At 32.7% G+C, this 16,743-nt stretch overlaps 1 protein-coding gene across 12 annotated transcripts in view; it reads right to left on the bottom strand.

Moving 5' to 3' along the window:
• Positions 1 to 16,743, bottom strand: part of Epha5 (EPH receptor A5) — a 308,672-nt gene that overhangs the window by 33,324 nt on the left and 258,605 nt on the right. For all 12 annotated transcript variants that reach the window (XM_070012882.1, XM_070012884.1, XM_070012881.1 and 9 more), the window contains 3 exons: positions 8,841 to 8,908; positions 7,594 to 7,719; positions 6,642 to 6,827 (listed from right to left, as the gene is read on the bottom strand). In XM_070012882.1, the coding sequence (XP_069868983.1) occupies positions 6,642 to 6,827; positions 7,594 to 7,719; positions 8,841 to 8,908 (380 nt within the window). The remainder of the gene's footprint in view (positions 1 to 6,641; positions 6,828 to 7,593; positions 7,720 to 8,840; positions 8,909 to 16,743) is intronic.

Raw genomic sequence — 16,743 nt, 5'->3', positions numbered from 1 at the left:
AAAAGTTAGATTAATTGTTCAAGACAGTACAAATCATAATGTCAAAAACTAAAACTTTCTTTGAACAATATGATAGGGACCTAAAGCATCTCTCTTATATTAAATGAGAAAGAAAATCAATCTCAATGAATGTTTGCAAACAAATAGGATCTTTTGTTGTTGTTGTTAGCAACAATAAGATACTTCAGGGCCTATTAAATTATTTTTCATGCATGAGTCATTTTAATGCTAATTACGTTTAGTTTGGCTTAGGCTTTGTCTCAGTTCCTGCTAGCCCACAAGAATGACATAGCAATAATTAACATGGTTTACTCTAACCCTGTAAATTCAATCAAGCTGTATAAATCATTTTTCATTATCCAGTTTGAAGTACAAAGAATAGATATGCCAATAATCTTGAAAGTATATTATTACAGATTCATGTGAAAAGAGCTCATAAAGCATGTCAAAACATGATTTTAATCACATAGGAGTTTTGACATTACTTCATATTATTTACTGAGAGCTTGTTCCAGAAATAGTCTATGCAGGAAAAATACATTATTTGTAGATTCATGTTTATGATTGATAATCATAAAAGAGCTCCAAATTATTGACTTATTGGAAGCCTACCTTTACAAGGCACAATATTATTATTAAATGTTATTAAAATTCTACTATTATTATATTACAACAGGTGGTATTCAAAGAAAGAGACTCAGGATTCAATTCATTATTTCAGTTGAGTACAGAATGTTCTCTAAAAATTGTTCAAAATATAAATCTTGTTTTCCTGCTTTTTGTAATTATGATCTAAAATTAAAGCATTTAAGTGATAATTTATATTTTAAAATGTCACAAATAATTGTTCTTCATTTTAATAAAATCTTGGTAACCATCCCTATTTCATACCAAAATATTTATTCATTGATGACATGTTTTATAAGAAATTTATTCCATCCTTTTATATAGTCCCTATAAGTATACCCTCTAACCAACTTACTAAACTGTTATTTTTAATTAACCGATGTGTAAGAAGCATTTAAATAGCTAAACCTACAAAGTAGAAAGGTAATTGTCAGAGGCTGAGAGAGAAATGTAGAGTTTTTCAATTAATATATATTTGAGGATTGAGGTGGTTTTTGTTTTTGTTTTAGTTTTTGTGAGTTTACGGCTTGAACTCAGGGCCTGGGCACTGTCCCTGAGCCTCTTTGTGCTCAAGGATAGCACTCCACTATTTGAGCAATAGCAACACTTCCAGTTTTTCAGTAGCTGATTGGAGATAAGAGTCTCAGGGGACTTTTCTGGGCTGGCTTGAAACCACGATCCTCACATCTCAGCCCTTAAGTAGGATTACAGGCGTGAGCCACCCTTGCCAAGCTTATATATTTGAGTTTTAAAAGAGAACAGCAATTCTAGAGATCTGTTGTACACTACGTTTTCTCAAGAAAGAAATACTGTATTGCAAAAATCCAGGTTCAGCTTTCATGGTAAGAACTTTCTTATTATAATAAAATAAATGTGCTTTTTTGTTTGATTTTTACCATGTGATTTTTGTAGAGCTAATATCCATTACAAATCTCTAAGAAAGAACAGGTCATGGCCCTCATGGTGAAGCAAGTGTGTTTCATTGTAGTAGACGAAATTGATTTGGAATAACATGAATCTAATTCTTGCTTCTCATAGGTCTTGCCAAGCAGTAGAAACATGACCTGTGAGCTTGTTAAAATTGTAAAATGTATGTCCCAAAAGGGATCAATTGTAACAGACTTTTGCAATTTAACAATAACACTAGAGGCACATTCAATTTTGAGAAACATTACATAAGGCAACCTCACATCACAAGATTTGCAGTTAAATCTGGACTTATTTTATTTGCATTTATACTGTCTGCTTTATTGAAACCATTAGTTGAACTCAAAACAAACATGTAATACTACTTAGGGCTATAAGGGACCATTTCATTTAGGACATCATAATTCACTAGGAAAGTAGCCATCAATGATTTTCCCTGTAAAACACCTTATGAATTGTAAATGATTAAAGACAAGCTTCTGCCTATATTTATACATCTACAGTTTTATCTCATTAGGCCATTTTCATTGGGTTACATTCCATTTGGCATATTAACACTTGGAGCTGTTTGAAATTACTTTTATTTCAACCCCAAGAGAAACACAATAACACAATCATTAAGACTCAATTATTAATAGCTAACAAGAAAGTAGGATTGTGTGCTTATAACAGGAATAAACAACCCTCATCAAGAGAAGAAAACAAGACAACTTTAAAAATGAAGTTGTTGCAACCTTAGAAAATTATCTAGAATCTGAGCCTTGGTGGCTCACACCTATAATCCTAGCTAATCAGGAGGCTGAGATCTGAGGATGACAGTTCCAAGCCAACCCCAGGAAAGAAAGTCAGTGAGACACTTATCTCCAATAACCTACTCAAAAAAATCTAGAAGTGGTGCTGTGGCTCAAGTGGTAAAGTGCTAGCCTTGAGAACAATAAACCTCAGGGACAGTGTCCAGGCCTTGAGTTCAAGCCCTAGAACTGGAAATAAAAACAACAATAACATCAATTTGAAAATTTCATGCAGTTGTCTGTTGCCATTCCCTATAGTATTTTGCATATAGATGTCTGTGAGTTCCATAGTTTCGTTTTATTCTAAATAAAATAAAAGCCATAATGTTCATCAGAAGCAATCTCTAGTCTCTCTAGTTTCTCACCTACCTTGCTTTTCTCAACTTAAAATATTTAGTATATTTGCTCATTGTTTGTTTTTCAGTCACTCAAATGTTTTTCAGTCACTCTATAAGGGCATGAGTCCTCAGGTAAAACAACATTTAAAATTGGTTTATCAAGTAGAATTATTGCAAGAATTAAAGGAGATTATACATTAAAACAACAGCATCCTGCTTAGTAAAGTCCTAAAACAATGCTAACGGTTTTAGTAATAACTATATTAATATATGCAGGATCTTGCGAAAAGATTTTCAAGGAATTTCTTGCCAGTAAGTCTCAATTTTTCTTCTTGAGAGTACATGATGGAATTGTAGCTTTAAAACTAATATTCATGCCATATCACTATATCACTAATATACATGCCTTATCTTCATATATTCATGTAACTATAATGTATTCCCTCATCAATTTCATTTATTTCTTTTCTTTATATTACCTAGCTTGTCTATCCCTACAATACACATAACAGACTACAAACCTATTTCAATTTCAAGGAGCTTATGGTTAGTAAGGAAAGTAAAATGTGCAGATAAAATACACAACATGACAAAGGGCAGAAACATCTCCCTCACTTTTCTAAGGAGGCACTGTATTCAGAACACATTCTTTCAGCAGAGTTATAAAAGTTCTACATAGGCTGCCAACTGATCCTGGAATCTGAAATTGAGAAAATGAAGAACCTAAGCCTGGGGGAGGAGAAGATGGGGGGAGTGCATTTCATATCCAATCCATGACACCAGCCATAGTTGCCCGTCATCTTCTAACCCTTACCTTACTCTCACTTAACTTCCTCAAATTTAAACATGGCTCCCAATTTAATCCCAGCACACACACGCACAAATCAACTGAGCAGAAAGCACTGAAGTTATGTACTAGCCCTCAATGAACTCAGAACAATCCCTAGCTCTCACTATTGGTGGGCAGCTTTCACATTCATTAAACAAACATAGGCCTTTAAGGCTTGTGTTCTGGTGTCAAATTGAGAGTCTTTTCTCTTCATGAGTATTCAGAATTCTGCAGTGCCCATTCTGCCATGCAGACACTCAGGCTTAAAGGTAAAAATTGCCAGGCATAGATGGCTCACACCTCCTACCTACTCAGGAGGCTGAGATCTGAGAATCCAGGTGCAAAGCCATCCCAGACTGGAAAGTTCCTGAATCTCTTATCGCCAATACACTAATCAGAAAGAGCTGGAAGTGGTCTTGTGGTTCAAGTAGTAGAGTGTTAGCCTTGAGCAAAATGAGGCTTAGGGACAGAACCCAGGCCCAGAGTTCAAACTCCAGGATGGGCCAAAAAAAAAAAAAAAAAAAGTGGGAGGGGGGAGGCTGGGAAGGGAGGTGAAGGGTAAACAAAGGAGGAGGCTGCAATGCTTGGTAAGAAATGTATGCATTATCCTGCCCATGTAATTGTAGCCCCTCTGTACAGTATGTTCTCAAATAAAATAAAATAATATTTAAATAAATAAATAAATAAATGGAAATGACATTGAGTTTATGGAGAAGGTCACATGTGAATTAAACTTAATGTTCAAGTAGAAAGTGAAGGGCTGGGACTGTGGCTTAGTGGTAGAATTGCTTGCCTAGCATGCATAAAGCCCTGGGTTTGGTTTCTCAGTACCATATAAACAGAAAAAGCCAAAAATTGTGCTGTGGCTCCAGTGGTAGAGTGATAGCCTTGAGCAAAAAGAAGCTCAGGGAGAATGCCCAGGCTCTGAGTTCAAGACTCAAGACGGGCAAAAGAAAAAAACCTAAAGAAATGAAAGTGAAGAGGACATTTTAGGACAAAGGAAGTGTCTCAATGGAGCAAAAACAGAGCTAGGAGAGTTACCTGGAGAGGAATAGTATAAAGTAAAACGAAACTCAAGAAATAAACCAGCAGATGGGAGTTAAAACGTTATAAGGTGTGAATAATATCTAATATCATATGTGTATACTTTATATGCAAATGTTAAACTAATCAAACAAAATTGTTTAGAAATGGTACAGGAAATCAGAAAGAGAAATGGAGGGGGATAACATTCTCATAGAATATTATACAAACAATGAAACCACTTTGTTTAATTAATATATTCTAATTTAAAAAGAAAATGGATATGTGACCACATGGTAACCAATGAAACATTGAAGTATATGCATTTTGTGTAATTTGTGTGCTTATTTTATATTATACAAAATAGCTATGTAATAAAATCTAAGGGTAATGAGTGTAAACTAGGTTGAAAAACATGTAAAAATAAAGTGATTGGCTTGGAAAATACTGATCTGGAATAGCTCTAGTTAATATATGATTATGGAGCTGTCTATGTGAATATATGTGTATGTAAATGTATGTGGGTATAGGTGTGTTTGAATGGTAGTTATGAATCTATGTAATAAAACCTGTTGGAAACTCAATGAATATACCACAGAAACAAAATGAAAAGGCAATCCTTCTAAGGTTCCTGTAATACCCTATTTAGATGTAATAATTATATAATAAAGGAAAGCTTGTTTGCATGCCTTGTAAATTAACAAGTAAAACTATGACTAATTTCAAGCCTTGACAGAAATATTCCTTTAGTCAGTTTGAGTCATTTTCCAGTAGTAAGAAAAGAAATCTTAAAAAAGAAAAAAAAGCTAAGCATAATGCAAATGGGAAAATTATAACATTTTTTTCTTTTGCTATTTTTCCCCAGAATCTCATTATATAGTAAAAAAAAAACCCCACAAAACTGGCACTGTGTATATTACACCAAAGTGTCTTGCATTGCAAATGAGTTAATTAAACTACTACCTGTGGGATTTTTATGTCATTTGTTATGAAATTTCTTTGGAATATACATAGATATCTATATATCTATGCATATTTATGATGTGTTCTTTTTCACAATAAATTACAGGAGAAAATTTATATGGGGACCCATACTTCACTCATGCAGGCAAGACACAAGGAAAGATGAAGATTTCAGTGAAACCACCCACCCATCGGGGCTACTCCAGTATCCCTGCCTCAGCTTCAATCAGAAGAATCACAAGATTTAGTTGCACTTATGTCTCATTATCTGTGTGCTGCAGGTTGAAAATAATTGGTGAATACATTAGCATCAGATCAGAGAGCATGAAATTAAGGACACAAATAAAGTGAGTTGCAACATGGTAAATTGAAAACAAGTTGAAGACTTCTGAAGTTGAGCCTCAAGAGCTACATCTGAAAGGAGGAAATATAGTTTCTGGGCACAGAAACTTAAAAATACCACAGTGAGCATTTCCATCTGTGTTGCCTCTGTCTGTAGCCTTGTGGCACAGAGGGACCTCAGGCAGCATATTTGGAGGTTGGAAATCAAAACCATCTTCCCAAACACAGTACCATTTTATGGACTAGAATTCACAGAATTTACATTTGATCTATTCCTGATAGTGACATTAGCTTCTAGAAACAGATGTATACAAAACATGCAAAAAATTACTAGGATTAATCTAAGAAGCCACTATACATGTGTCACTTTCTTCCTCCCTCCCTCCCTCCCTTCCTCCCTCCCTCCTTCCCTCCCTCCTTATCTCTCCCTCCCCCCCCTTCCTTCCTTCCTTGTTTCCTTCTTTTCAGATGGGATCTTTCTCCATAACTAAGACTGACCTTTGGAGTTAATGTTATCTTACTATAAAAGGTTACAAAACCTCAAGTAAAACAAACTAGCTTCTTTGAAATGTACTTTTGGACACTGAACCCATGACAACTGGAAACATACATATTTGTAGGGGAAACTGAAAACCAATTCATTGAAAACTAGATTAAAAAATGATCAGCTAAAGTATAGTGTAAATATTAAATAAATTAAATATATTGACTTGATCAAGTTCTTGGTTACCTAAGTCAATATAATTTAGACAGAAACTCTCCCTCTCCCCTGCCCAGTATAAAATGTATCACTGTACTCACTTTTGGTCACAACACCTTCGAGATGGATGATGTTAGGATGATCAAACTGACCCATGATACTTGCTTCACCTAGGAAATCTCTGCGTTGCTTTTCAGTATAGCCTACTTTTAGGGTTTTAATAGCCACAGGTAATTCTCTTTTTCCTGGTAATTTCAGACGTCCACTACAAACTTCACCAAATTCACCTTGTGATAAAGATAGGGAAAATACCAAACTCTTTTAGAATTTTTATTCTAGCGAAGTCATTTAGAATTCTAATTCTAATTCTTGAAGTGTTTTGGAATTAAATTTATAAAAATTATTAATATTTATAAAAAAGTAGGACAAACATCATTAGCTGTGTTAGAAGCTTTGAGCTCTTTGGACATTTAACTAATCTCTTCTACCTCACCTACAGAAACCTAAATGGGCAGATGGGAGGGTAGGGATTGTGAGGGGAAACAAAGGAAAAGGCAACAATGCTTGATAAGAAATATATATTCATTACCTTGCTCATGTAATTATAACCCCTCTATATGGTATTTTCACAATAAAAAACTTATTAATAAAATAAAATAAAAAAGAAATCTAAATGGGAACATCTGAAAGAAATAAAAACATTAAAAATCATGTATTTCTCCCTTTTTGTTAAAGAAAAAGGAAAAGATCAGGAAGCAATTTCAAGGCAGAGATGAGTTGAATTATGTAAGCACTTTTAAGTTATATGAATTACATATATGTATGTGTAAAACATAACAATAGAAATATTTTGGCTGTAGTGCTTCTGTAATAAACCAGACATTTGTTATGCAGAATGATGCCTTGCAATGTGATCTGTTGCATGCCACTTTGAAAGCAAGACAATTACAAAAGATCAAAAGGCTTTGGTGTTACTGCAAGACACTGATATATTACATTTCCCAATAGAAACAAAAGGCAAAAGTCATAAAACTCATAAATAGGTTGGTATACCTGCTCCAATAACTCTTTCGATAGTGATGCACGAGGCTTCTATCTCTTTGGCAAACTCATGGACAGCTTGACTGGGATCTTCATAGGTGTGTGGGTCAATGTAGGTCCTCACGCCTGGCAGTTTAACTGTAAAAGATAGGTGGCATTCATATTGAAATGTTAATGGTTGAAGAAAAGTATAAAATTTATTAACTGGTTAGTATAGTTTAAATGCAGCAAGGAAAGGCTCTCTACTGAGTAATGACAATTATACAAGGACAGATGTATTACATTTATAGTACAAATAAATATAGATATTGTCACTCAGAAAATTTATATTTAATAACATTCCTCAATCACAGTATTTAGAGACTAGATCTCTGATGCAAATTAAGCACTTTTTATAAAATTTAACTGGACAATGGAATACTACTAGTTTATTTGCTTATTATTCTTTATTAACTTTTTAGAGTCAAATATTCTTAATTTTGATTTCTCAGAAACATTTAAAATAAGGTTTTGATAGTATCGGTGCAATAGGCTGGTACACAAATAGAAATTGTCTATTTTTCTCTGCCCTTGTGATTGTATGATGGAAGACTTTTGTGTTCTCCAAGTCTCAGTATACTGTCTTGAAGGTTACTTACTATTATCTCGAAAGTAATGAACATAAATAATATTAAGTAAGAGAGAATTGTAAAAGAGACTCAATATTTTTCAGTTGTGATCAAAACAAAAGATATCCATTTAATTTTATTTGGCAAACAAATTAACATTATTTTCTTTATGGAAAAACGAATGCACTGAAAACTATAGCGAGGCCTTATTTAAGCTAGGTTTTAAGTTCACTGCCAAAAGTGTATCGTGTCAAGTTTCTTAAAAATGTCGCCTATTTGAAGTCATTTGAACCAAATTTGTACCACAAGATTTTTTTTTAGGCAAAATTTTGCTTATACACTTAAAGAAGAAACTGAGTAATTTTAATAATTGAACCTGATGTTTATATTTAGTGATAGATTGTTATTCACTCTGCTGTTAGTGATTATAATGAGTTTTGGTATTTGATTTGAAATAAAGTAGCATTTTAAGTTAGATAAAACATTTTTGATGATTATAATGAAAATATTCTTTAAGTAATTGAATAAGCCATCAGCAGCCCATCATCATTATCATGTCGACTTATTTTAAACTTGTAAGTCTTTTACTATGAAAAGAAATAAAAATAAAAATAAAATGTCCTCTTTTCTATTTGTGTGCAATTTGCTTACTGTGCCCATTATGAAAATGCATCTTCTCCTCTTCTGGGTCTTGCTTTGCTTTGCTGTAGCCACACCGCCTGGAACAAATAAACTATAATTAGTCACATCTGACAGGGACGAGTCAATCACATTAAGCCCAGAAGTGGGAAATACAAATAAAATTACTGAACTAATGTCCACAGTAGTCATAAGAAATACCAACTTAGGAATAAAACTTATATTCCAAGTTTGTATTCCTCACTTTCAGCAAATAAGCTTGCCCAAATTTTGGTTAAAAAAAAACTTACAAATACATTTATATTTAAATCCCCTGCACTGTATTAACCACATCAGATTTTGTTTTTCTGTTGCCTTCCCTTTTGAGAATGAATTGCCTGACAAATGTGTTTCATCCAATGAACCCTTTCCTTCATCACCCTTCTGGAATCTTTAAATATTTTCCTCTCTCCTTTGTTGTTTTGGAGTCTTTAGTTGCTCCAACTCATATTTTCTGTCTACAAACACTCAGATCACTATAAAACTTACCACAATCTCTACCACCACTTCATCTTTGGTGCCCAAATTTTTGTCTCTATTGTTTTCAATAACCAGTAATTTTCAAGTTCTTGTAAACTGTTGTCATTAGTGACAAACCTTGCCCTTCTAAGGTTCATAAGTGACAACTTAACCTTTAACCTGGTGACTTCATTTTACTTTGTAACTGTACTTGATGAACTAATAGCTTTAATTGCTTTTCTTATGCTTTGTTCCTCTCTTCAATATGTTTGGACATTTTCCTAAACTTGTATAGTTCACTCCTCTGAATCTATTATTTTCTACCCATTCATTGAATACTTCCAATCCTCTCTTTAAATTTATTTTTGGAATTATATTCTTCTTTCTGATAGACTTATTTTATAGGGTTATTCCATTGATAGCTGAACTTTATAGATCTGTAAAAATAAATTGCAATATTTCTCTCTTCAACCATGTTCTCCCTTCTCTCTTCTTGTAGTTAATACCAAGGTGGTTTCTTCCTGAAGATCTACACATTGTTCTTGTGTCCTTCATAAAATTTTAGTTTGAAATATCAAACATTTTTATTTTTCATTGGCTCTACCTCTTCTTCATTAATTTTTATCTCCTTTGCTTTGTCTTCAGAATACCTGCTCTTGTATTATTTCTTTCCTAATATATTATACATCCAACAACCAAGATACTGTATATAAGATATTCTCTTGTTGAATTATCTTTCAATGATAAAACCAACAATAAAATATTAGGTAAAAATTCTTCAACATAACTCCAACACACATTCCCTACATTATCCTCTACTCTTCATCTTTATATATAGAACATTTCATAAAAATCTATGAGAAATCTCTCCATGTTTCCATATATCTGACTACTATACTTCCCTTTTGCAAAGATATTCTTTTTAATGATGTACAATTATTGAAGTCCTATTCAATTATTGCCATCACTTTTATCCTGATTCCCAACTTCTGGAAACTTTCCCCAGTATAGAAACTTTCTCTGTTCCTCTAATGCTGTGGTGGTTTCCCATTTATAGTTCAACACACTTATTTGAACAGGTTTGTAAATTCCCCTACTATTACCAACTTCTTAAATGGCAAAAGGTAGTATTTACAAACAAATTCTGGCATTGAATGAGATGGCATTCACATATTTATTACATTGATGAATGAATTAATGAATGAGTGAATGAAATTTTGAGTTTATCCACACAATCACAGTTGTTTGGCAAATGCCTATGCTGATGAATACTGACACAGTTGATGTGGTATGTGATTAACCTTGCTAACACTAAACAACTGGCAACAATGACAAATGTTTAAATTATTTTTGTTTAGCCCTAATGAAGAGAATTTACTATCTGTAAGATATTACTATAATACTACTAAACTAAATTCATTAAACATAAAATTTCCATTTATTATCACAGTAGGAAAATACAGCCAAAGTGGAAGACTAACAAAGCTGGCAGTCAATACAATTAGTTTGAAAATAACCATGTAAGTGAACTATTCATAGGCATTTACCAACAGACCGTTTATGGTTACATATTCTGGGACATTTAATAAAGCCTGTATTTTGGTACCAAAACGAAATGTATTTTGCTCTATGTGATTCCTTAATGTATAATTAATAGATAACAGTGATAACCATTAAAGTCCATTTTAATGCCAAGTTTGAATAAAAAGGAGAGTAAGCTTTATCATGTTAAAGAACTGGCAATTAATAAAGCACCTTCAGTAAATTTTTGAAGGAACTCGAAATAAACATACTGAACACATACAATGTTCTCAGGGGGAGAAATATTCAAAATGAGATGTAGTGGCTTTTGAAATTTTGTTCCTAACACTTAGATGTATTTAACATTCAAGAACTTTTAACACCTACTGTACTCCTTTCCTGAAATGCGGAGGAGAAAAATAAATGCACAAAATTAGGCCAGTATTTTATTTAGTTTGTTTAAGCATGCATCAAGATATTTTGACAAAATGTTCATAATTTTCTTAGATAACACATTCTTTCTGTGTTTAATAGATGTGCTTCAGTTCTATCGAACTTTAGTGTATGTGCCTCAAGAAAGAAAAATCCTTGATATTTCTTTTTAACAATGTTCTAAATGCAATTTAAATGATACTGACAGAAGGGTTTATGCAGGAATTCTAAAGAAACCTAATAGGTAGATGCATTCTTTGCATTAGATAACAAATGTTCAATCCACCGATTTCAACTGCTAACTTTCTCAATAAATGAATAACTTTTCAAAGTGGTATATTCCAATAGCCTTTATCATTAAATCATTAAGAAAGCCTCACATATATTCAAATTGCATGCAGATTCCTCAAATGAAAATGGAAATAATATATTCGGTCTCATCTAGAAATGATTTGAGAATACCTTGGTGAGAAGCGGTAACATTTTATTACCTAGGGTGAGAGCCAGGAGGGCAATAGAAAGAAGTTAATTTTGCGTATGGACATCTCTGGGGCTCTGTAACATATACAGCTGCATGACACATTAACATATAAAAGTTAGTTCTGGAACCCCCCAAAGCACCATTAAAACTAGCCTCAACAAGATACAGCAAGTAAAAATGCAGCTGGCAGAGATTGGCACTCAAATAGTGGTTCAGCCTCATTAACAAAGTATTGCAAGGAAGCTTGTTCATTTACTATCATCTTCTGTACCTGTTCCAGATGTATAATTTTAACCAAACGCAACAATCTATGAATGGGTCATTCCTCATATAAACTAGGCCTCAACTTTCTGAATTTTTTTCCTGAATGAAAAGTTTTTTTCATTTTGTTTCATATTACAACTGTACGATCTGTGAATATATTTTACCAAAATTATCTGTAGCATTTTTATTCAGAAGATACCTCTTCTATTATTTATGTTAATGTTTATCTAGAAAACAATGTGTTATTTGGCAAAGTTGGGTATGAGAAACTATATATAGTCTTATAGAGGTACTTCATATGTATATGTAGCAATGAAAATGTGGATAACTTAGAAATCTGCCCATTTCCTCCCTATCTAAGAGGTTGGATTATACAACCCTGATAATATGAATGCTGACCTTAAAAACTTGATGCCAACTGTTACATCTATATTTGGAAATTTGAAATTTCCATAAAGGTTAAAATAATAGTGGTTATATGCTGATGGAGTTGCTAATGAAAAATTTCCTTAGAGGAACAGGTTTAATACTTAATAATAAGTTTGGATTATAAATGCTGAGCCCTCCAGAGTAATCATAGAAGTTTGTCAATAATTTACTAAATGGAACTCCAGTGGCCAGTAAGGAAAAGGACTGAAAGGATGAGTCCCAAAGTGCGTCCAAATGCTGATTCCACAAGAACTTGCAAACAGATGGGCCCACAGCTTTGACATACAGAAATAAATACTTTTAATTGTTTCAAACTAAATAATTTGGATAGAATATAATGGTGTATAGCAGAATGGTTTCGAAATTTGATTTAAAAAAAAGCGTAGTTCTATGCATAGCTATGAAGTTGATAGTTCTTTATTTTCCCTCTATTTCAAGATAAAATTACAAAATGCTTTTCCTATACTTCAAGGAAAACCTGTTTTAAAGAAAACCTCAAAGCCGGGCGATGGTGGCTCACGCCTGTAATCCTAGCTACTCAGGAGGCTGAGATATGAGGATCTCGGTTCAAAGCCAGCCCGGGCAGGAGGGACCATGAGACTCCTATCTCCAATAAACCACCAGAAAACCGGAAGTGGCTTAGTATCTCAAGTGGTAGAGCGCTCGCCTTGAGCTGAAGAGCTGAGGGACAGCGCCCAGGCCCAGAGTTCAAGCCCCATGACCGACAAAAAAGAAAAAAGAAAACCTCAACAATTTAGCAACACAACAATCTGCATTTTTAATTTAAAATTATTAAAACCCACTACTCCTTTAAAATCCAAATTTTTCTTCATATATACACATATAATGTATATATACACATACATACATGTATATATCTGTTCATACATACATAGATGTGTGTATACACTCATTATTTTCTATCATAAGATGACTTTAACCATGGTAATTTTGCATTTAAATAATTTCATTAATGAAATTTTGGTTAGAATAAGTACTAGTTTGAGGAGAAATATTTCAAACTTTTCATTTCAGACTTTACTCCAATTATGAAAATGTTAGTCTAAATAAGAACCCACCACCTAACTCAGCCTTATAAACTAAAGAAGCATACAAACTTAATATATTCTAAAAAAATAGAAATAGATTAATTTTTTATGGGACTTCATTGTTCAATAAGAATATAAATTCATTAAAATTGGACTTTGGGTATGTAGGCTATCTTGCTAACCTCATAATTCTCATCAATATTTTCTTCATTTAGACACCAAAATCGTGGGATTTTGTGTTATATATGTATATGTGTGCATGCATATATGTATATATTTGTAAAGAAAATAAGTTATATATCTATAAATGCAGTTGATCTATTTTTATTTCTCAGAAATATTCTATTAAGCATCTCATAGAAATGTGTGCTTGTGGGAAACCATCGTCTTAAATATTGAAGTGGTGTAATGAGTCTCACAAAATAAAGGTACAACTTCCTATGTAACTGCCTCACATCTGTAAAGGATGCTAATTTCCCTATTACTAAGGACATGTGAGAAGCTAAAGAAAATCTTATTCATGGTTCTCATATTGTGTGTTTATTCTATATCTTCTAAAACAAAGCGACAAAAACACTTTGAAATGTTGTGTAGTACACATGAATCTGTGCATTTCCCAAGCAGAAACCTTTGAAATTATTTTAGTATTTCCTATATTGGAAATACCTGAAAAAACCCAAACTTCAAAACTTCCAAAGTTGCATTATAAACTATCCTCAATCCTTCATAATATTTAGTGTATTCATATCACTTCTATATAGCAATGTAGTTTAAAATACATGACATGTGAAATTTATGTTTCTGGTTCAGCAAGTTTTTTCTAATGCTTTAATTGGTAACCTTGTGTTGCTTTTTAATGTTTTCATTGACAACCATTGGATTCCTATTGATCATAGTAGGCTTATGTATATTCCACAGTTGTCTGAGATACTTTAATTGTTAAAAGAGGGAATGTTGGATCAATTCATAGTTATATTTCATATACAAAGCTTTTAATTTAGACAATCTATTTTACATATATTTCAAGAAATCCTGACTGCTATATTTTAGCCACCTCCTTGTCAGATATGTGTAAAGATTAATGAAATAATCTGTGTAAAGTATACATGAAAATACATTTTTATTTTAACCTTTCAAGAAATGTATAGTCAATATAGAAAAAGAAGTTTGTTAAAGAATGAAGACAGTGTTTTAATGAATTCATTATCCAATTGGTTACAGAAATTTGTTTTGATTTTAACACCCATATAATGACATTTTGAATATATACAATATGAAATAAAGTCGAATTTGTCTCATGCTTCTGACGAAAATATTTTAGAAATAAAAGCATTTATTTATTTAAAAATTTAATGACTTAAAATACCATTAATAGGAGACAAGAGGTTGAAAGCATGTAATTATTTCTGTCAAACACCATAGGATTGTGTCTGTCATGTATCAGCTAATTAAAAAGATAAAAGAGAAAAAAACCAATAAAAATTTAATGACTTTCTATATGAATTTGTAAGTGAAGAAAAGAAGTATTTAGTGTCTCTAATTTCAAAATACTAACCTTCTTTATCCTTTCTACTTGAACTCTTTAGAAATAATAAACCATATGAATACACTCAAAATTGCCAAAATAGTGAGTGAATGAAAGAATATGAGTTTTTCTGAATTTAAGAATATAAAAATATATGTTTTGAGTCTAAGGATATTTCAGAGGGATCTATAATGTTATGCTATAAATATATATTGGTATCTATAAGCATAATCATAAATGAATATATGATAACATTGTTTAAGAAATTATACATATTAAAATCTTAAACTAAAATAATGAATTGTACATATAGCTTGCTTATAAAAACAAGTTCTTTGGGAAGTAAAATGATAAGGATATCAAAACAGTTACAATGGCATAATGTTAAAGTCCACAGATTAAAAAGGTATCTAAAATCAGGTGTCTGATTGTCATTCAGTTGTAATACAGAAATTGTTTTTGTCACTGAGGAGATTTGAATCAAAGCAGTGAAGTTTGGAATGTTAACATTTTTCCTTGGGATGTTACTACCAAGTTAGTAGTGTTGGAGGTGAAAATAATTTGAGATCAGTGTTGAAATTGGACTCTGTAATTACGAATTTCATGTTGTAAATTTATATCACACCTTCTAAGAAGTTACTCCCAGCTACTTATGAGACTGACATCTGAGGCTCAAGGTACAAAGTCAGCCTGTATAGGAAAGATGCTGAAACTCTTACCTCCAATTATCCAGCAAAAAACCAGAAGTGTAGCTGCAGCGTAAGTGGTAGAGATTAAGCTAAAAGACAGTGCCCAGTCCCTGAGTTCTAAACTCAGTACTGACACAAGAAAAGTAAAATAATAAATAAATAATGAGTCAAATGTCAGACAATGGTGTCCTGGTGAAGAATATGACAGAGCAAAGTCAGAACCTCCAAGCCTTGCAAAAGCTGTATTTGAATGAAAAACAGAACCCAGGATCTAGAGCAATGATTTTGAGTTCTTTATTTACCCATAGTATTAGCTATCTCAATTTATCACAGTATAGTTCCACAAATTATTTCTAGGGGTTCTAAAGACCAGTGAATGTTCAGTGAATAATTTTTAAAGTGTATGTATCACATCATGTCAAGTGAAGGCCAAACATACATATATCCATGGATGATCTTTCAAGAGACAAAAAACATTGTGTTTCTAATATACAAAATGTAAAAAGTAATCTGTTCTACAACTATAAATAGTATAGTCTTAAACAATGATGAAGATGATGCTGATGATAATGAGGATGATAGTGTTTCTTGAAAATTATTCTTATGGCTATTGGTTATACTGCTTTGTTTTTTGTTTGTTTGTTTGTTTTTTGTCTGTCGTGGATCCTGAACTCAGGGCCTGAGCACTGTCCCTCAGCTCTTCAGCTGAAGGCTAATACTCTACCACTGGAGCCACAGCATCACTTCCGGCTTTTTCTGCTTATGTGGCACTCAGGAATCGAACTCAGGGTCTCATGCATGCAAGGCAAGCACCACTGAGCCACCTTCCCAGCCCAGTTATACTGCTTTGTATACAAAATTAGTTGATCTATTTTCTGATATTCCAGCTTTTCAGCAAGTCTTTCAATAAAGACTCAATATTTTATTGAGAACTTAAGGATATATTTGCATGAATAATTTTCTGCACACACAAAACACACATACACACAAAAACATACATTCATTTTCTTTTGAATTCTTAACATTA

This window comes from Dipodomys merriami, unplaced genomic scaffold (assembly GCF_024711535.1).
Source record: "Dipodomys merriami isolate MVZ:Mamm:240054 unplaced genomic scaffold, mDipMer1.0.p SCAF_9, whole genome shotgun sequence".
Classification (NCBI taxonomy): Eukaryota; Metazoa; Chordata; class Mammalia; order Rodentia; family Heteromyidae; genus Dipodomys; species Dipodomys merriami.
Note: the sequence above shows the minus strand (reverse complement) of the source record. Positions and strands in the feature narration are given on the sequence as shown.